Source organism: Balaenoptera borealis (genome assembly GCF_965194805.1).
Source record: "Balaenoptera borealis genome assembly, chromosome: 19".
Taxonomy (NCBI): domain Eukaryota; kingdom Metazoa; phylum Chordata; class Mammalia; order Artiodactyla; family Balaenopteridae; genus Balaenoptera; species Balaenoptera borealis.
The window spans coordinates 52,979,305-52,999,792 of record NC_138878.1 but is presented as its reverse complement, the minus strand read 5'-3'; the positions used below and the strand labels follow the sequence as shown (position 1 = coordinate 52,999,792).

Below are 20,488 nucleotides of genomic sequence, written 5' to 3'. Positions count from 1 at the left end.
ACTCAGCAGTGGGTCCTCCCTGAGGGGCTGTGAGTGGTGAGAGGAGACCAGGGGTGGGGGTGGCACAGGAGAAGAAAGAAAAATAGACACTGACTTCAGGGAAGGAGATAGAGACTGAGAGAGAGAGAGAGGGAACTTTAGACCAGGAGAGCACGATAGAGAGAATACAGGAGGGAGATCAGAGGGGACTTAGGGCAGGAAGAGAGAGAGAGAAAGTGTGGGGGAGGGGAGACTGACTCCTGGGAGGAGAGAAAAACAGAGAAGGAGAAGAAGAAAAAGAGAAACAAAGAGAAAAGTAAGAGACGGAGACATGGAAAGGGACCCAGAGAAAGACAGAGGCAGACGCAGGAGGCGGGCAGTGGTCACTGTGGGAGCCACAGGCAGAGGACCTGGGATGGCTCTGAGGCTTCTCATCAGGACGCCGCTGCTCCTCATGGGGCTGCTGATGGCAGGTGAGTGGGATCCTGGCCGGTGACCAGAGCCAGGTGGCCCTCGTTTTCCACCCACATTCTCCAGGCAGACCCTCTGCCCTCTCCTACTGACACCTCTGTGTCCCCAGGCCTGGCCCAGGTGCCAGTCCCTGCCTCAGCCCCCCGAGGCTTCTGGGCTCTGCCTGAAAACTTGACGGTGGTGGAGGGGGCTGCCGCTGAGCTGTGGTGTGGGGTCAGCGCCCCTGGCAGCACAGTCCAATGGGCCAAAGACGGGCTGCTCCTAGGCCCCGATCCTAGGATCCCCAGTTTCCCGCGGTATCGCCTGCAAGGGGACCCTACGAAAGGTAAGGGACAAGAGCCTGAGATTCTGAGCCACCAGCAGAGGCTGGCCGCGGCCCTGACCTGGGGTCCTCCCTGCAGGTGAATTCCACCTGCATATTGAAGCATGTGACCTCAGCGATGACGCAGGGTATGAGTGCCAGGTCAGCCGCTCAGAAACAGGCCCTGAGCTCGTGTCGCCCAGAGTGATCCTCTCCATCCTGGGTACGGGTGAGAGACCTCCAGGACCCATGAGTCTGGACTTCCACCCTCGCCAGCCCCAGGGTCCAGGAGTCCAAGCCCCCAGTTCCCCACCACCCCTTTCCTTAGACCCAGGGTGCAGAACTCATTTCCTGAGCAATGAGACACAAAGCCCAAATCCTCATATCCTTCTGGGTGCTTCTGGCTTACCCAGACCCTTTCTCACCAGTGCCCCCCAAGGTGCTTCAGCTGACCCCCGAGGCAGGGAGCACGGTCACGTGGGTAGCTGGGCAGGAGTACTTGGTCAGCTGTGTGTCTGGGGACGCAAAGCCAGCACCTGACATCACCTTCCTCCTGAGTGAGTGTGGGTGAACTGATGGGGGCAGCGTGAAGCCCCTGGAGTGGGGAGGGGATGTGTCCCTGCCCAGGGTCCTCCTGAGATGGGATGCAGGAACAGGCTTGGGGAGATGCTGAGGCCAGTGTGGGACCCAGTGGACGGAAGGGGACATCCAGGAAAGGTACCGAGGAGTTCACGGGACTGCTAGGCCAGGACTCAGGGGAGAGGCTGAGGCTCCAGATAGAGATACGGGTGTCCTTCTGTTGTAGCAACGAGAAGCTGAGGTGATAGGGGTGGGTAATACAACCCAGCAAGGAGGGGAGGGGAGAGGGAATTCCCTGGTGGTCCAGTGGTTAGGACTCCGCACTTCCACTGCAGGGAGCACGGGTTTGATCTCTGGTCAGGGAACTAAGATCCCTGCAAGCCAGGTGGCGAAGCCAAGATAAAAAGAGAGGAGGGGAGAGGCCCAGGCCAGGACTCAGCCCTGAGTGAGGACTCCAGGATTCAGGGAGGCTGGAATGTGTGGAGGGAATGGACATAGTGTTTTTCCTCCAGAACCAGGAGGGAGGGGTTATATGTCAACCCTGAGGAATTCCAGGCCGTGCTCCCCAGGATCTACCTTGGGGGAAAGCTGGCACCCCTTCAGCCTTCTTGTTACCCCAAGGTGGACAAACAATTTCTGACATCTCTGCTAATGTGAATGAGGGATCCCAGGAGAAACTCTTCACCACAGAGGCCACAGCCAGGTATGGAAATTGGGGTGCCCTCCCCGCAGACTGATCCCCAATTTTCTCCATGAAAACCCCATATCCTAGGGATTCAAGCATGGAAACTTGGGTCAGGTAGGAACATCCGGGACCCAATTCTTCACCCTGACACTCTAAAACTTCTTCATGGAATCCCAGTTCCAGAGGATCAAGTACAAAGGTTTTGGCCAGGTGTGGGCCTCTGGGACCCCAGTTCTCGCTGTTGACCCCGAAATCTCTTCCATGGAACTCTAAATCCTAAAGGAAATCATCATAGAGACTTAGGCCAGGTGTGGGGACCCGGCACGCCCACCTCTTCACCTTGACTTCCCAAATTTCAGATGATGACTCTGACTTTAGAATCCTAACTTCCCACCCCAGGGTGACACCCCAGAGCTCAGATAACGGGCAGTTACTGGTCTGTGAGGGGTCCAGCCCAGCTTTGGACACCCCTATCAAGGCTTCAATCACCATGAATGTTCTGTGTAAGTGGGGAACTGAGTCAACTGTTGGCACTAAGGATGGGGAGCAGGAATTGGGGGGCCCTGGGGGCACAGGGATTATGGAAGGCTCAGACTCTCAAGGGGGAAACATAGGGGTTCAGAGGCAGGTGGTGGGGCCTGGAAAGAATGGATGGGGTCCCCAGGCCCGTGACTGCTGTTCCCCAGTCCCCCCAGGACCCCCTGTCATTGAGTGGCCAGGCCTGGACGAGGGGCACGCGAGGGCAGGGCAGAACTTGGAGCTGCTGTGCATGGCCCGAGGGGGGAATCCGCTAGCCACACTGCAGTGGCTGAAGGTGAGGGCAGAGGCAGGTCTGGAGATGCGGGGAAGGGCGAGGGCCAGGAGCCGGCCCTGAGCTGGCCCAGGCCTGTCCCTGTCTCCAGAACGGCCAGCCAGTGTCCACAGCATGGGGCACAGAGCACGCTCAGGCAGTGGCCCGCAGCACGTTAGTGATGATCGTGCGGCCGGAAGACCATGGGGCGAGGCTCAGCTGCGAGGCCTACAACAGCGTATCTACAGGAATCCAGGAACGCGGGGTCACGCTGCAGGTCACCTGTGAGTCCTGGTGCCAGCTGCCAATCTGTCAGTCTGTGCCCCAGAGAACCATCTGTTTGTGTCCCCAAATCATGCCTGCCTGATGCCAAAGACCTCATCATCTGTCCCCAGTCTCCTCTCTGTCTGGGCTCATCTGTGAACCATGCAGCCCAGCTTATGTCTCTCCTCTGTCCATCATCCCTGCAGTTCCCCCCAGTGCCATTACCATCCTGGGATCTGCATCCCAGTCTGAGAACAAGAACGTGACACTCTCCTGCATCACCAAGTCCAGTCGCCCGAGGGTCCTACTGCGATGGTGGCTGGGCTGGCGGCAGCTGCTGCCCACAGAGGAGACGGTCATGGATGTGAGGCGGGGGCCGGGCTCCTAGGTCTGAGGGAGGAGGGAGCTGAGGGCACAACTCCTGGATCTGGGAGAGGAGGGGGTCTGGCAGCTTGTATGCCTTGGTGCCTGGGGAGCAAGCATGGACTGGGGCCCAGGGCCTCCTGGGTCTAACAGAGGAGAGGGTGGAGATGATTCTGTGTCCCTGCTGGGGTCTGGGGTGGACCCAGGTCACTGGTACCATGGATGGGGGTGCCCTACTCCCCCAGTCTGAAGCTCGCTCCCTGCCAGGGCCTGCATGGTGGCCACATCTCCATGTCTAACCTGACATTCCTGGCGCGACGGGAGGACAATGGTCTGACCCTCACGTGTGAGGCCTTTAGTGAGGCCTTCACCAAGGAGACCTTCAAGAAGTCACTCACCCTGAATGTGAAATGTGAGGCTCCACCCTCACCCGGGGGTGCCCCGTGCCTTAGAGACCCCCACCCTCAGGCCCCAGCCGGGAGAGAAGAGCCACTCTTCCTGGCTCTCTCCACAGATCCTGCCCAGAAGCTGTGGATTGAGGGCCCCCCAGAGGGGCAGCGTCTCCGGGCTGGGACCCGGGTGAGGCTGGTATGTTTGGCCATTGGAGGCAATCCAGACCCTTCCCTCACCTGGTACAAGGTTGGTGCCAAGCAAGGGTTGTGGGGTGGCCGGGAATGTGGGGGAAAGATGAAGCCCCTTCTCTCCTCCTCTTGGGAAATCTTGGGAAACCTGAATTTCTTGAAAAATACTGGAGATTTTGAGTTTCGGCAGGGAATTGGAAAAGACAAACGCCATGAGAATTAAATGGGACCTTAGGAAAAGTGAGGAAGTTCTGGGAAAACAGTGAGAATTCTAGAATAAAAGAAAGAATTCTGGATCCGGATTGGGAATTCTAGAGAAAAGGCAATTAATTTCATTAAAATTAAAGGAAATACTGGTGAAATCTTGGAATTCAGGTGAAATGGCAGGAATTTTAGGGAAAGACTAAGAATTCCAGAAACAAAGACAATGGTGGGCAAAGCCTAGAAATTTGGGGGGAAAGACTAGTAATCCTCCAGCACATTTGAAAAATCCATTAATATTAAATTGAATTCTTGGGACTTGGGGGTAAGAAAATGAAATTCCATTAAAATTTAAAAATTCTGGCAGAATTCTGGGAGACTCTTGGGAAATTAGGAATCTAGTGGAAATTCTGGGGGAAAGACTAGGCATTATAGGAACGAAATTGAATTCCATTTAATTGGATGGAATTTTGGAGAAATGCCACGAATTGGGGCAATACAAAGGATTCTAGTAAAAGATTAGGATAATAAGAGAATATTGGGGAAGGATTCAGAAATTTGCGACCAGCCAATGGAATTAAGGGAAAGATCAAAGGAAATCTCTGAGGAAGGTGGGGAGTTTAAGAAAAAGAACTAAGGATAGGCAAAAGTGAAGGAATTCTGGGAAAGGTTTGGGAATTCCAAGGGAGTTTCCTGGCGTAGGGTGTCTGGTAAACATAGCTGGAATGAATTTTGAGGAGTGGGGCTGAGGGTCGGCCGAGGGCACCGACAACTGCAGGCCTCCAGAGAGCAGAGGAGGCGGGGGGCGGGGGTGGTGAGGCGTGGGACTGGAGGTGGAATCAGACAGCAAAATCTCGGGGCTCCGGCGGCCCAGTCGGCGGGAGAGATTCCGGTAGGATGTGCTCAGTTCCGGTCCCCATTCCTCTACCCTAGCTGGTGCCCCCGGAAGGGGGCGCCTTTTCCTCATCACACAAAAGCTTTATCTGGGCTGGCAGCCAACCCAGTGGGGCGTCTCGCGGGGAATGGCAGGGCTACCCGCCGTCCCCCAGTCAGTCTCGGCCCTCAGGACTCGCGCACAGTGACCGAACCGCGGCCGCCCCAGGAGCCACGGCGGGTGCAGCTGGGAAGTCTGGAGAAGTCCGGGAGCACCTTCTCCCGAGAGCTGGTACTGATCACCGGTCCGTCGGACAACCAGGCCAAGTTCACGTGCAAAGCCGGCCAGCTCAGCGCGTCCACGCAGCTTGTGGTGCAGTGTGAGGAGGCGCACTGCCGGGCTGCGGGGGAGGACTTGGCCGCGGCGGGGAACTGAGCCGGAGCCGTGGCTGGCGGCTTGGGGATGGGGGGCGGCTGGGGGAGGGGTGGGTGCCGCAGAGCCCCGGCGCGCTCGGGGCTGGGCGGGGCCTGGGTCACTGCCGGGCGGAAGCAGGCCGGGCCTCCTCCTCACCTCTGGGCCTCGCTCCTCCCACCGGTTCTCGAAGTCCCCCCAACTAATGTGACGATCCTGGCCAACGCGTCGGCGCTGCGCCCCGGGGATGCCTTAAACTTGACGTGCGTCAGCGTTAGCAGCAACCCTCCGGTCAACTTGTCGTGGGACAAGGAGGGGGAGAGGTGAGAGTGCGAGTGGCCCCGTCGCTCCCTGGTTCTGGTCACGCTCCTTTACAGTCAGAATCCCGCCCCCGCCCTACTTGCTGTTCTGTCCAGTACCCTGCCCAGTACCCAGACTCTGGCTCTGGTCCTACTCCCTGCCCGGTCCACAGGCTGGAGGGTGTGGCCGCCACGCCCCGGAGTGCTCCATTCAAAGGCTCCGCCGCCGCTAGGAGCGTCCTTCTGAGAATGTCATCCCGCGACCACGGCCACCGCGTGACCTGCCGTGCCCACAGCACCGAGCTACGGGAAACCGTGAGCGCGTTCTACCGCCTCAACGTGCTGTGTATGTGTGCAGGCCTGGCGTCCCTCTTGATTCCCTCCTGACCCTATACTACGTGGGTCTTCATCTTGATACTGTCTTTGACTTCCATCCTAAACCTTGAAACTTTCCTGACTTTTATCCTCACACCCGACCCTGCACCAGCTCCTATCCTGCCCAACCCCCATCCTGCTTTTTGTCCTCTATCCTTACCCCTGACCATCACCCCCATCCCGAACCCTCTTTCCATCCTTAAAGCTGACTCTGGCTTCTCCTGAACCTAACCCCCATCTCAGCTCTGAACTTCATTGCTACCTTGTCCACAACCTTAAAATCGAGTCATGATCTCGACTTTAACACTTCATGCCTGCACCTGATCTCAAATCCTCCCCGGATCCGAACCTTAACAATCTTGACTCCCAGCGGCGCCTCCTCCGCAGACCCTCCAGAGTTCCTGGGTGAGCAGGTGCTTGTGGTGACCGCGGTGGAGCAGGGCGAGGCACTGCTGCCCGTGTCCGTGTCTGCCAACCCTGCCCCGGAGGCCTTCAACTGGACCTTCCGCGGCTACCGCCTCAGCCCAGGTACAGGGAAGGGGCATGAAGAGGAGAGCAGGTCTCCGGGACTCCAGGACGGGAGGGTCTGGCAGGCCCCTCAACCTTTACTTCCCGCAGCTGGCGGCCCCCGGCATCGTATCCTGTCTGGTGGAGCTCTGCAGCTATGGAACGTGACCCGCGCTGACGATGGCCTCTACCAGCTGCACTGCCAGAACTCAGAGGGCACCGCTGAAGCTCTCGTGAGGCTGGATGTACACTGTGAGCCCCCTCGTCACCCTAGGCAAATAGGGAGATTTGGAAGCCCCGCCCACCATGGAAACCACACCCATCCAGGGAATCTTGCCCACTGTGGAGTCTCCTCGTTGTGGAAGCTCCACCCACCCAGAGATTTTCACCCATCCTGGAAGCCTCCCACTCTGGGAGCCCCCACTGTGACGGAGCCACGTCCACTTTGGGAAACCTGCCCACTAGAGAGACCCTATGTAGAATCTCTGCCCACCTACTCCCATCAGCAAGCCAAGCCCATTGTGGAAGCCCCACTGCCACACAATTCTGGAGGTCCACCGCACCTACTCTTGTCACTACAGTGGTATAGTAGAGGGTGGGGACAACCTCATTAACCTTGAGAACTTTACTCCAAAGGCAGACTTTATCACACTCATAACTTTCTCGGGCACCTCTAAGACGCCTCTCCCACCTGGGGCCCTCTTCCACCATGGCCTGTCTGGGCCCAAGTGCCTTCCCCAAGCTCCTCCCTTCCCTAGATGCTCCCATCATCCGAGCTCTCCAAGACCCCACTGAAGTGAATATTGGGGGCTCTGTGGACATAGTCTGCACTGTTGACGCCAATCCCATCCTTCCTGAGATGTTCAACTGGGAGAGGCTGGTGAGGATCCAACCTTTGGTAAAAGGAGGGGGCTGGGGGGATGTGATTTCTTGACTGTGAGTTCCTTGGGAGGAGGGGTCACGTCTACATGACCCTCTATAACTATGTACTTGTCTGGGCATGCTCCAAGAACTAACTGTTGAATGGCAGATGGATGGGTGGATGAGTGAATAGATAACCAGGTGAGTGGGTGGGCAGGTGGGTGGATATATGGATGGATAGGTAGATGGGTGGATGAATAGGTGGATGGATGAATGAGTGGATGGAAGAACAGATGGACAAATGAACAAGTGAATGACTGGATAAATGGATCAATAAATGGGCAGTTAGATGATTGAATGAGAGAAATGAGTAGATTAGACTAGAGAGTAGATGGATGGGTAGACACACCATCAGTGGAAAAGATGTCTGTGGAAGGATAATGGGTAAACGGATGGATGGATGAATGGGTGAGTGCACAGGTCAATGGAGAGATGGAGAGATGGATAAATAGGTAGCTAGATGCATTGATGAACAGATGCATGTATTTATTGGTGTGTGTGTCTATGAGGAAATAGATGGGGTGGATGGGTTGAGAGATGGAAGGGTGAATGGACAGGTAGAAGGAAGACAGATGGTTGGATGAATGAATGGGTGAATGGATGAATGGATGGAATGGGAGGTTGATGGATGTATGGATAAATGAATGAATCGATGGATAGTATGGTTAAATACATGGATGGATGGGTGGGTAGACGGTTCCAAGCATGAATGGTTGGATAAATGGTTGGGTGAGTGGTTGGCTGGGTTGGTGGATGAATGGATGGATCCATGCATGAATGGTTGGATAAATGGATGGATGGGTGTATGGGTGGATGACAGGGGGAATTTTTTCTTTGCTAGGAAGGGTGATTGTGGCTGGGAGAATGAGGCTACAGAGGGAACCCAGTTTGGAGGATAATGGAGCAGGGGCCAGACTTGGGGACCATCTCCTGAGTCTTGTGCCTCCAGGGAGAAGAGGAGGAGGACCAGAGCCTGGATGACATGGAGAAGATATCAAAGGGGTCCACAGGGCGTCTTCGGATTCACCACGCCAAGTTGACCCAGGCTGGTGCTTACCAGTGCATTGTGGACAATGGGGTGGCACCTCCAGCCAGAGGGCTGGTCCGTCTTGTTGTCAGATGTGAGTAACAACCAAAGCCCTAACTTCAACGCTTGCCACTAAATCCACATATCGTGTCCTTCCATACACCTCATGTTGACCTCCAACCCCTCTAGTTGCCCCCCACGTGGAGCATCCCTCTCCTCTAACTAAAGTGGCTGCAGCTGGAGACAGCACTAGTTCTGCCACCCTCCACTGTCGTGCCCGAGGTGTCCCCAATATCGTCTTCACTTGGACCAAAAACGGGGTCCCTCTGGATCTCCAGGATCCCAGGTGAGCCCAGGCCCAGCCAGGTAGCAGTCCAGCCCTAACTTTGATCCCCCAGCCCCAATCACCCTCCCTGAGTCCCTGCCACACCTCCTCTCCAGGTACACAGAGCACACATACCACCAGAGTGGTGTCCACAGCAGCCTCCTGACCATTGCCAACGTGTCCGCAGCCCAGGATTATGCCCTCTTCACGTGCACAGCCACCAACCCCCTCGGCTCGGACCACACCGATATTCAACTCGTCAGCATCAGTATGGTGGGAGGGGGCTGTGAGGGTGTTGGGAGGGTGCTCCCCTAGGTCAATCCCCAAGTCTCTGGTTGCTCTCAGAATGGCAGTGTTCCTGAAACCTGAGAAGTGTTTATGAATGAGGATGGAGTTTTTGCCTGCTCCGAAAATTCCAATGGAGACTGGATTTTTAGGGAAACCCACAACAAAGGAAAAAATGGAGGGGGTTTCTTATTGGCCCAAGTAACTGAAAAGTAGATTTTCAGGAGTCACTGGATCTAGGTTCAGCTGTCATCAAGAACTCCCCATCTCTCAGGATCGCTTTTCTCTGTGTTGGCTTTATTGTGAGATGTCTGTTAAACATCTAACAACCACTATGAGAAGCTTTACAATAAAGTAAGGCTTCCTAACAGTGGTCTGAAAGTACTAGAATTAAGATCCATTGGTTCCACTTGGCTCCCAGCCCATCCCTGATCCAATCAGGTGGTGAGGGGAAGACAACCTGATTTGATTGTTGCTCCTGTTGGTGAGGCCTAGTCACATGTCCATCCTACAAGGAGTGGAGTCACTTCCATCAGAAGCATATGGCCTGAGGATGTGGGAGAGTGGTTCTCCAATGGATATTCAGGGTTCTGTAACCAGAAGAAATGAGGGGAATGGATATGAGATAGGCACAAAAAGCCACCACAAGAAACATATATTATACAGTCAATCCTCCTTACTTGTGGAGTCTGTATATGCAAATTTGCCTGCTGGCTAAAATGTATTCATAACCCTCAAATCAATACTCATGCTGCTCTCTCAGACATTCAGGCGACTGTACAGAGCGGGTGAAAAATTTGAGTCACCCAATGAGTACATTCTCCACTGAGGTGGAGCAAGGCGACACTCTGCTTTCTTACAGCTCTCATTTTTTGCACCTTCGTGCTTTTTGTTAGTGATTTTGCTAAATAAAATGGCCCCCAAGCACAGCACTAAAGTGCCGTCTGGTGTTCCTAAGCTCAAGAAGTCTGTGGTGTGCCATTTGGAGAAAATACTTGTGTTGGATAAGCTTCGTTCAGGTGTGAGTTATAGCACCACTGGCTGTGAGTTCAATGTTAATGAATCAACAAGATATATTAAATAAGATGTCTTTAAGCAGAAACATGCATAATACAAGATCATGTGTTAATTGGTTGATGAAAATGTGACTAGAGGCTCATGGGAATCTAAGCCTGCATTTCCCCTAGAAGCAATGGTTTGGTATTTGCTCGTTGAGGGTTCGCAGTGACTTTAGAGAACATGACCACCATGAATAATGAGAATCGACTGTATATTTAAAATCATGCTTAAGGAATCTGGAAGGAATCTTTCAGAATCCTTCTGTATCCTCTGACTATGTCCCCCATCCTTTACCTCAAAGGCCGCCCTGATCCGCCATTGGGATTGAAGGTCGTGAGCATGACCCCATACTCGGTGGGGCTGGAGTGGAAGCCTGGCTTTGATGGGGGCTTGCCACAAAGTTTCCAAATCAGGTGGGTCCCTGTCATGGCAGGAAGGGGTGGTAGGCAATAGGACTGGGGCACCTCCCTGAATGACTGCTCTCCCTTTCATGCAGGTATGAGGCTCTGGGGACTCCAGGGTTCCTCTACATGAATGTCCTACCACCCCAGGCCACCACCTTCACACTGACTGGGCTGCAGCCTTCTACACGATACAGGCTCTGGTTGCTGGCCAGCAATGCCCTGGGCGACAGCGGACTAGCTGACAAAGGGTCCCAGATCTCAGTCACCACTCCAGGTGGGAAGGGACATTCTTGGGCAGGTTGCAAAATTCCTCAGAGAACTTATAGGGTGGTATAGTGAAGTCAATACTATTATTCCCTTTTTGCAGATGGAGAAACTGAGGCCCAGAGAGGTTAAACTGTCAAAGCTCACACAGGTAGAAGGAACTACAGATGAGATTTAAACTCAGGCAGATGAACTCCAAAGACTAGTTTTTGCCACTAGACTCTACTGTTGGAATGTGATTGATCACACAAGGGAAATTATAAGAGAATTTGAATTGAATTAAAATGAAAACATGAAAATTGTGGGGTGCAGCTAAAGCACTGCTTAGCAAGAAATTTATAGCATTAAGTGCTCATATTAGATTTTTTTTTAAAAGTCTTCAAATTGTCTAAGTTTCCATCTTAAGAAACTAGAAAAAGAAAGAAAAATTAAACCCAAATCCTAAGTAGACGGAAGGAAGGAAATAATAAAGAGCAGAAATTGATGAACTAGAAAATCAAAAAACAATAAAGAAAAATCAATGAAACCAAAAGCTGATTTGTTGAAAAGATCAGTAATGTTTATAAAGCTAATCAAGGCAAAAAAGAGAGAAGACACCACTTAACCAATATCAGGAATGAAAAGGGACATTACCACGGATCCTACAGACATTAAAGGAAATTAGGAAGTATTACAAACAACTTTATGTCAATAAATTCAGCAACTTGATGACACGGATAAATTCTTATATGACTGAGAACATTTTGACTCTGGTAGACACTACAGTGTCGTGGCTAACCACACAGAGCATGGTTCAGACAAACCTGGGTTCAAGTCCCAGCTCTGCAACTTCCTAGATGTGAGACCTTAGGCAAGTCACTCAAGACTCAGTATGATCTTTGAGCCTCAGGCTCTAAAGATAAGGTGTATCTCCAGCCTCTGTATCTCAGTTTCTGAAAATAAGGTCTATCTTAGACAGTTGTGAGGATTAAATAAAATATATCTAAAACTCTTAGAACAGGGCCCTGTACAAAGTAAGTGCTATGTAGATGCTAATTTAAAGAAATGCCCCCTGCTCACCTTCTGTTTACTTTGCCCCATGAAAGCTCCCTTTTTCTGTCTTTCCCTTCCTGACAGAGCAGCCTTTTTCCTCATGGAAGTAAGGACTCTTTCCCATCCCTACAATCTTCCCTCCCCTTTCCCCCACCTCCATTCCAGTTTTCCCTTTAAGCACTAAAGCATAAAGTAGTACTATACTTACATCCGTTGCTCTAGAACTTATACTTCTATTAAGGCATTCTGAGAACCCAGCATCTTTTTTGATTAATCCCTAAAATTGACAATTCAGGTTAAAAGGACCTTCCACACCATAAAGCACTCATCAATAATTTATTATTTTTTTATTATTAGCATTAGTGTTAGAATGGCTATTAATAGTATTGTCATTATCATCAGCAATTTCCAGTTCTCTTTGAAATAGTCCTAAGAAGTCATAAATTAGTTCCCATGAGTCTCAAAATGGGCTGCAAAGCTTAATAGGAGGCTGAGAAATATTTAAGGCTTATCTCAGATTAATGGTGTTAATTTGCATTCTCTATATCCACCTCCCAGGTCTAGACCAACCTTCTGGAGAACCTGACTACCAGCTGCCTACAGAGCAGCCTGCAGGCAAGTCCTCAATCCCCAAACACCCTCTCTTTCCTGGAAAAAACTTTCTGGTCTCTAACCCCACCTCCTCTTCCTTGTGGCCACAGCCCTTTAAGACTTAGCTCTGCCCTGTAGGCCCTCACTCATATCCTTAGCTCTTCCTCTTACCTGGATGTGATAAATTTTCTGTCTTCCTAATTCAGTTTAATTCTGAAAAACAAAGCAAAACGAAAAACTAGCTGATTCCATGCCCTGTGCAGAGCCTGTGTCAGTTGGCTTTTGCTGCGTAACAAACCATCCCAAATATGCGCACTTACAGCAACAAACATTATTTCTTGTGATTCTATGAGTGGCTGAACAGTTCTGGTCTGGGCTATAGTCATGTAGCAGCTCTGCTGGGACTGGTTGGTCTAGGGGGGCCCCTCCTCACACGTCTGACAATCTGGCTCTTGGTTGGGACAATGGAGGTAAGTGGGCCGCATGTGCCTCCTTGGCTTGTTCACATGGAGGTGGTCACTGGAATCCCAAGAGCAGCAGGAGAGGGCAAGTTCCAATTTACAGGCACTTTTCAAGCTTCTGATTCTGTCTCATTGGCTGAAGCAAGTGACATGGCTCAATTCAGAGACAGTGTGGAAGGGAAAATCTCAAGGGTATGCATATAGGGAGACAATTATGATCATTTTGCAAATAATCCCCTTTAGAGTCTGAGAAGGTTGCAAGTGACAGAAATTCAGCTGTTGTTGACAATAAAAAGAATGGCTTGGCTCATGAAATTGAAACCTCTTAGTGTGCCTGGATTCAGGTGCTCAAAATTTTCACCAAGGATCAGTTTCTCACTCTCTCTCTCAACTTTGCCTTCCACTCTGATGACTTCCTTCTCAGGTTCTTCTCTTAAGAAGGCAAAGAAGTCCTCTCACACCTTCAGCTTTTATTTCACTTCTTAGCAGCTAGCAGAAGAGTGTCCTAGATGTTCTTGCAAAAATCCACCTTAGGTCAAATGCCAGTCTCTGAACTGATCACCGTGGGAAGAGGGATGGGTGCTCTTATTGGCCAGGTCAGGCCATGTGTCCTCCACAGAGTCCTGGGGGGCCATCCAGGCTGAGAGCAGGGAGTAACCACCGTCAAAGGAAAATGAGTCCTGTTAGCAGAAGTTGGGGAAATGAGTGCTAAGCAGATGTCTACTGAGAGGGACTTAGTCCTGTCCTCAGGGATATAGCAGAGGACTCTGATATTGTCTGGGATGGAAGTTTGTGCAAAGAGGAAGTCATTCGAGATGGAGTTTGAAGGGAGAGTAGAAGTTTGCTTGAGATGAAAGGACATTTAAAGACAGACACTTGACTATTCGAAAGCTTAGAAGTGTGGGTTTGTCTCAGTGATTCTGGAAACAGCCAGTGGTTAGTTTTGTGTGGCTGGAGGGTCAATAGTCTGTGAGCAACAGTGGAGACATGGGAAGAGGCCAAATCATAGAAGGTCTTGAATGCCCAGCTAAAGAGCTGAAGTTCCTGCTTGAGTCCATACAAGGGGCTTGGGCGAAGGTAGGACCCAGTGCTAATGGCCTGATTTGAGAAAGGAGCCACCTTCCCTGGGGTGGCAAAAGGAGTGGACATGGAAACCCCTGCCCATCTGATTTCCTGACCTAGGAGGAGGACTTTGCTTGGTCAGGGACAGGCTTTTTCAGAGAACCCCAATTGAAGTCTAAAACCAATTGTCCCCACAGGACCCTCAAAGCTGCCCCTGCTGCCGGTTCTGTTTGCTGTTGGGGGTCTTCTGCTGCTTTCTAACGCCTCCTGTGTCGGGGGATTCCTCTGGCAGCGGAGACTGAAGCGTCTTGCTGAGGGTGAGGAGGGACCTTTCCCCTGCCGGGACAGAGGCCCAAGGGTGATGGGAGCCCTGGGTTGGCTGCATATGAAGGTATCCCAGGGCCAAGTGGGCTCGAGGAGCATGTTTCTGACCCCTTTTTTCCTACTTCCCTCAGGCATCTCAGAGAAGACAGAGGCAGGGTAAGTGGGGATATTTTTCTGTAAGGAAGACTCTGGGGAGGAGGATTGAGGGAGACAGCTGTCAGAGGGTCAACACCCAGCTACCCCCATGCCTCCATCCTGGAAGGTCGGAGGAAGACCGAGTCAGGAATGAATACGAGGAGAGCCAGTGGACTGGAGACCGTGACACCCGAAGCTCCATGGTGAGTGAGGGTGGTTCTGACACCCACCCCCCCGACAGGGAATTGACAGTGACTAAAATTCCACTGTCAGCTTCACGTTAATCATTGCCCTTTCCAGGAATGATGGAGTCAAAGGATGGAAAAGACTTTATCTGTTGTTTTTTTGGGGGGGGGCCATTGACAGGTTAGCACAACAGATGTAGAGCCATATTACCACTCCATGAGGGACTTCAGTCCCCAGCTGCCCCCCACGCTGGAGGAGGTGTCTTATCCCCGAGGTGAGTGGTGAGCACAGTGGAACCCCCCCCCCCACCATAGGTACCCCTGACATCTGGACCTGGTGCCCTGATCATCTCTCCCTTCCAGGTCTCACAGGTCTTGAGGAGGAGAATATGACTTTTCCTGGGCACGTGTATGATGAGGTGGAAAGACTGTACGCCCCGTCTGGGGCCTGGGGACCCCTCTACGATGAAGTACCGATGGTGAGGAGATTTGTATCAGCAGAAATATTTCTTGGCTAGTGCTGGAAACCCACCTCCTATTGCTTGTATTAATTAGGGTAAGCTAGCTGCTGTAGCAAAGAGGCCTTAGCCATAATCCAGTGACCTAAACAAGACAGTCTATTTCTTTCTCACATAGCAGTCAGAGGTGAGTGGCCCTGCTGCATGTGGTTATTCTGGAGCCCAAGTTCTTTCTGTTGTGTTCTTCTGCTATCCTCTAGTAAGCTGACCAAATTTACATGGATGGGACAGTTCCCTGGGGGTTTCAACCGGTGGGAAAGGGAAAAAGAGAGCATGGTAGAGGCACAACCCTGACTTACGGTACAGGCCCAGAAACGGTGCATTCTGCTCTTATCCCACTGGTGAGAATATGGACATGGTCACACCGAACTGCAAAGGAGTCTGAGAAATGCAGCCTATTTGGCAGCTATATCCCCTACTACAATTCTGTTACTGTGGAAGAAGGAAGGTATGTAGTTGGTTGGATAATTAGCCATCTCCACTATACTGGTTAAGCAGAGAGATACAGAGAAATAATTTTTTGGCCCACTCAATGGAAAAGTCAAGGGATAGAAACGTCTTCAGGCCCACCCAGAATTTCCTCTCTAAAGATGTCCCTAGCAAATTCAGGTTTGTATCCTATTAGATTAGAAACCTTCAAATAAAGGGAATGCCTCTTTTTCAATAGCTCCAAAGCCCCAACGCGGACACTTATTGGTTTAGTTTGGCTCATACTCATTGCTGAACCACTGAAGTGGGGAGTAGAATATGCTAATTAGACACATCTGAATCAGTGCCCACCCATGGCATCAGGGAGTAGGGGCCAGCCCCACTCAATCCACTGGGCTGAGAGTGGAAGAGGGATGGAGAGCACAGAGGGAAGTGAAGATTGTGGCTGGGCAGGCAAAAGCAGCAGACAGGGACCTTGGCCACCAACTAAGCCCCACCTACTGCCTCACAGTAAGGGAGGTGGGGCAGAACCCCTACTTTCTGTGTGGCCTTGACTAATGCTCTGGCTACAGTGGGCCAAAGATTTCCCTCTGTAACTTTGTCCAGATGGGGAACTGTTCTCCCCACAAAGGTGGAAATAAAGTGCATAATGCTGTCCATGGTGCTGAACCACATGTGCCCTCTAAAGCACAGACGCAGTCTGCACACTTTCTGAAAAGGGCCAGATCGTAAATATTTTGGGCTTTGCAGGATATAGTGTCTTTCTAGAAACTACTCACTCTGCCATAAAAACAGCCATAGGCAATAGATAAACAAACAATTGTGGCTAAGTTCCAATAAAACTTTATTTTTGGGCACTGAAATTTGAAATTAATATAATCTTCACATGTCACAAGTATCATTCTTTTTTTGATATTTTCCCAGCAGCTAAAAAATGTAAAACTCTTCTTAGGCAATAAAAAAATGCAGTGGGCCATATTTGGCCCGTGGGCAAGTCTGCTCTAAAGTTTGCTGATCAAAAACAACCATTTTCTCCCAAATCTAGGGAAAGCACATCCCCAGTAATGACCACCCTACATGGTCTTTTCTCTCTTCTATTTTGATGATGGAATGTTTTGGACATTCATAAGACTGACAGAATCAAGATTCACATTCCACAATTCCCATAGCTGATATCGTGGGCTAACTAAAAGTTTCACATGTCTGACATTTAAATTACTTTTTTGAGAGTAAATCACAAGATATCTTGGACTTGCTTAAAAATAATCCAGTTGGGAGGGTGGGGGATAAGAAGCTAGAGATATAGATAAATAAAGATTGACCAAAGGTTGATATTGTTGAAACTAAGTGATGGGCTCACGGGGGTACATAATAATCACTCTCCTCTTTGTTTATGTTGGAATTTCCACCATAATTAGAAACTAAAACATTTTTTTCTATGAAGTAGAGCAGGAGGGTGTATCCCCCAGAGCTTCAGTGATGACCCACAGAGCATCTCTCTATGGTTCTAACTCCACCTTTGCTTGTCAGGGCTCCTGTGACTTCTACTGGCCTGAAGACAGGTATGAGGATGCAAGAGGAATCTATGATCAGGTGGCAGGAGATCTGGACCCTATGGAACCTGACGCTCTACCCTTTGAGCTGAGGGGACAGCTGGTGTGAGAGCCTTCTCAACACCCTTTTCCTACACCTGCAAGACATAATATCCCAATTGTCCTTTTTATTCCAGCCTAGGCTGAGCTTGTTAAGTGATCTCCATTGGACACAAAGGGACTGGAGTTTTTCAGAAAGGGAAGTGGAGGGGTGTGTGTAAGTGACAGAAGATGGTTCAACCTGGTGTCAAAGTATAAACAAGCCTCCTCCTGGGGTTGGATTTAGAGTTCTCCATAGGGACACAGTGAATTGTAAAAGACATCTCAATAATGAAAAGCTAGTCTGAGGGTTTTTATGCTTTTTAAAGTAAACATTTCAGAAGTGGGAAAAGGCATGTTAAAAACTCAGTTCATTTTGAGTTCAACTACATCTGAAATAGCTTGGTTTATGCTTTTCCATGGTTATCTACAACACGATGTATAAACTGTGACACACATGTAAACATAAATAGACTCTATAGAAAATAAACAGCCTTTATTGAAACAAACTGGACACAAAATAATACATGCTATGTGATTTCGCTTATAGAAATTCTAGAACAGGCAAAGCTAATCTACAGTGACAGAGCCAGATTAGTGGTTGCCTGGGGCCATGGGAAGGAACTGACTAAAAAAGAGTATGAGGAAATTTTTGAGGGGGTGATAGAAATGTTCTATATGATGATTGTGGTGGTAGTTATATGAATGTATAGATATGTCAAAACTCACTGAACTCTACACTTAAGATCGGTGCATTTTATGGCACATAAATTATACCTCAACAAAAGTGACTTTAAAAACAGGCACCATAGGGGCTTCCCTGGGGCTTCCCTGGTGGCGCAGTGGTTGAGAATTCGCCCCCCAGTGCAGGAGACACGGGTTCAAGCCCTGGTCCAGGAAGATCCCACATGCCACGGAGCAACTAAGCCCGTGTGCCACAACTACTGAGCCTGCACTCTAGAGCCCGCGAGCCACAACTACTGAAGCCCATGCACCTAGAGCCCGTGCTCCACAACGAGAGAATCCACCGCAATGAGAAGCCCGCGCACTGCAACAAAGAGTAGCCCCTGCTCACCACAACTAGAGGAGGCCCGCGCGCAGCAACAAAGACCCAACACAACCAAAAATAATAAATAAATAATTAAAAAAAAATTATTTTTTAAAAGGCACTATAATAAAGCAGCCCAGCAAGAGAATTCTTATTTTTTTTAATTTTTAAATTTAATTTTATTTATTTTTTTATACAGCAGGTTCTTATTAGTCTATTTTTTTTGTATTGAAAAGCAGGAAAAGATAACTGAGAAGCTGTCTATTTCCATGGAGAACAGAGTATAGTTAGGAATAATCTTTCTTTAGGCCCCCAGTTCTATTTTATTAATCATATTGTCAAAACTGTTTAGTTCAAATGCTTGTCCAGGGACTTCCCTGGTGGCCCAGTGGCTAAGATGCTGTGCTCTCAATGCAGGGGGCCTGGGTTTGATCCCTGGTCAGGGAACTAGATCCCACAGGCCACAACTAAGAGTTCGCATGCCACAACGAAGATCCCGTGTGCTGCAACTAAGACCTGGCACAGCCAAATAAATAAATAAATAATTTAAAAAACCCCACAAATGCTTGTCCACATATTATTTTTTATCAGCATAGGCTAAAATAAGTTTTTATACCACAGCACTTGAATACACAAATACATTGGAGTCCAATTGATTTCCCTTTAATTAAAAAAAGATTCCATTCCTAAGAATAGAATTTTTCTAATTGTGTATTTTTCCTGTTCAAAGAAGAAGACTACAGGGTATTCCCTGGAGGCCCAGTGGTTAGGACTCCGCGCTTTCACTGCTGAGGGCGCAGGTTCAATCCCTGGTCAGAGAACTAAGATCCCACAAGCCAAGCCGTGTGGCCCACACCCACCCACCCACCCCAAAAAAAGAGAGAGAGAGAAGAAGGAGGAGGATGAGGAGGGGGAAGGGGAGGGGGAGGAGGAGGGGAGGAGGGGGAGGAGGAGGGGAGGAGGGGAGGAGGAGGAAGGGAGGAGGAGGAGGAGAAGGAAGAGGAGAAACACACAACATTCTGTTTCCACTTTGGCTAAGGAGAAAAGGTGAATTTATTGAAACAAAGCTACGAGGGGTCTATCTCTCTGTCTCTCTTGGCTTTGCTGTTCTCTGTGTTGACTTCATTCTCAGGTAGACCCTTCATTTGGGAGACAAAGATGACCACTTGCAGTTCTAGGCTGTCATTCCACAAGCTTAGGAGCCAGAGTACATCTTTTGCCAATAGTTCTGGAAGGTCTTGGGGCTGTCTTTTGTCAGCCCAGCTTGGGTCTTAACGTCCATCCCTGAACCAATCATTATGGCCAGGGAACAAAATATGTGGATAATCCAGGTCCTGGGTTGCTCAGAACCACATAAACCACTTGGGTAAGGCTCACCAAAGGAACCCCCAGGCTGTGGTTGGGTCTCTTCACGCACTTTTTACTTCCTCTTTGCTACTGTTTGAATCAATGTAACAGATATCTATTGCTTCTGTCTGCCCAGAATCGACTCCCTCTTAATTCATATAGATATCATTGAATAAGACAAGTTCCTAATTATGCTAAGTCCCTGGATCCAGCTATACCCAAAGTCAGAGCCACTCCTGGACTATACATTCCCCTTTTCCCTTAGGTAAATCTGAATGGTGTCTTCAGTTAGTTAGTTGCAACCATAAATTACCCTCTCCCTTAAGCCAGTTTGAATGGGGTCCTTAGTAAACTGATACAGAAATGAATAATTTACAAGGGGAAGAAACTCACTCAAATTAGTAGAGCTAAAAGGCATTTACTTTATTACTTACTAAGGGAAAAATAGTAATTTCACAGCGGAGGAAACCTGACAGATGCCACTTTACCAAATGATCAAAGTTAACATTACCAGGCATGTAAGAAATTGACATCATGGGCCTGCTGATATGAAATATTGAGGATACAACAGTATGTCAATGATATTCCTGACTAAAGTGTATAACCTGAATCTAACCATGAGGGAGACATATTGAAATTGAAGGATATTCTACAAAATAGCTGTCCTGTAATCTTCATATATGTCAGGGTCATACAACACAAAAGAAGACTGAATTGTTCCAGCTTAAAGGAGACTAAAGAGACATGGCAACTGAGGGCA

At 49.7% G+C, this 20,488-nt stretch overlaps 1 protein-coding gene across 5 annotated transcripts; it reads left to right on the top strand.

Moving 5' to 3' along the window:
• The first annotated feature begins 243 nt into the window (after positions 1 to 243).
• Positions 244 to 19,177, top strand: NPHS1 (NPHS1 adhesion molecule, nephrin). 5 transcript variants are annotated; one of them, XM_082367477.1, is made up of 29 exons: positions 244 to 452; positions 560 to 775; positions 852 to 974; positions 1,180 to 1,308; positions 1,952 to 2,033; positions 2,415 to 2,518; positions 2,702 to 2,829; positions 2,918 to 3,089; positions 3,276 to 3,433; positions 3,700 to 3,844; positions 3,947 to 4,020; positions 5,281 to 5,467; positions 5,693 to 5,822; positions 5,972 to 6,144; positions 6,561 to 6,701; positions 6,792 to 6,932; positions 7,439 to 7,560; positions 8,551 to 8,722; positions 8,818 to 8,974; positions 9,070 to 9,221; positions 10,599 to 10,710; positions 10,794 to 10,975; positions 12,556 to 12,612; positions 14,309 to 14,428; positions 14,567 to 14,591; positions 14,698 to 14,773; positions 14,937 to 15,030; positions 15,119 to 15,234; positions 17,233 to 19,177. In XM_082367477.1, the coding sequence occupies exons 1-29, from the start codon at positions 311 to 313 to the stop codon at positions 17,362 to 17,364; spliced, it is 3,762 nt and encodes a 1,253-aa protein (XP_082223603.1). In that variant the 5' UTR covers positions 244 to 310; the 3' UTR covers positions 17,365 to 19,177. The 5 variants fall into 5 exon arrangements, with proteins under 5 accessions (XP_082223603.1, XP_082223602.1, XP_082223604.1 ...); XM_082367476.1 differs by having other exon boundaries at positions 3,947 to 4,071; XM_082367478.1 differs by lacking the exons at positions 560 to 775; positions 852 to 974 and having other exon boundaries at positions 3,947 to 4,071.
• Positions 19,178 to 20,488: the final 1,311 nt, after the last annotated feature.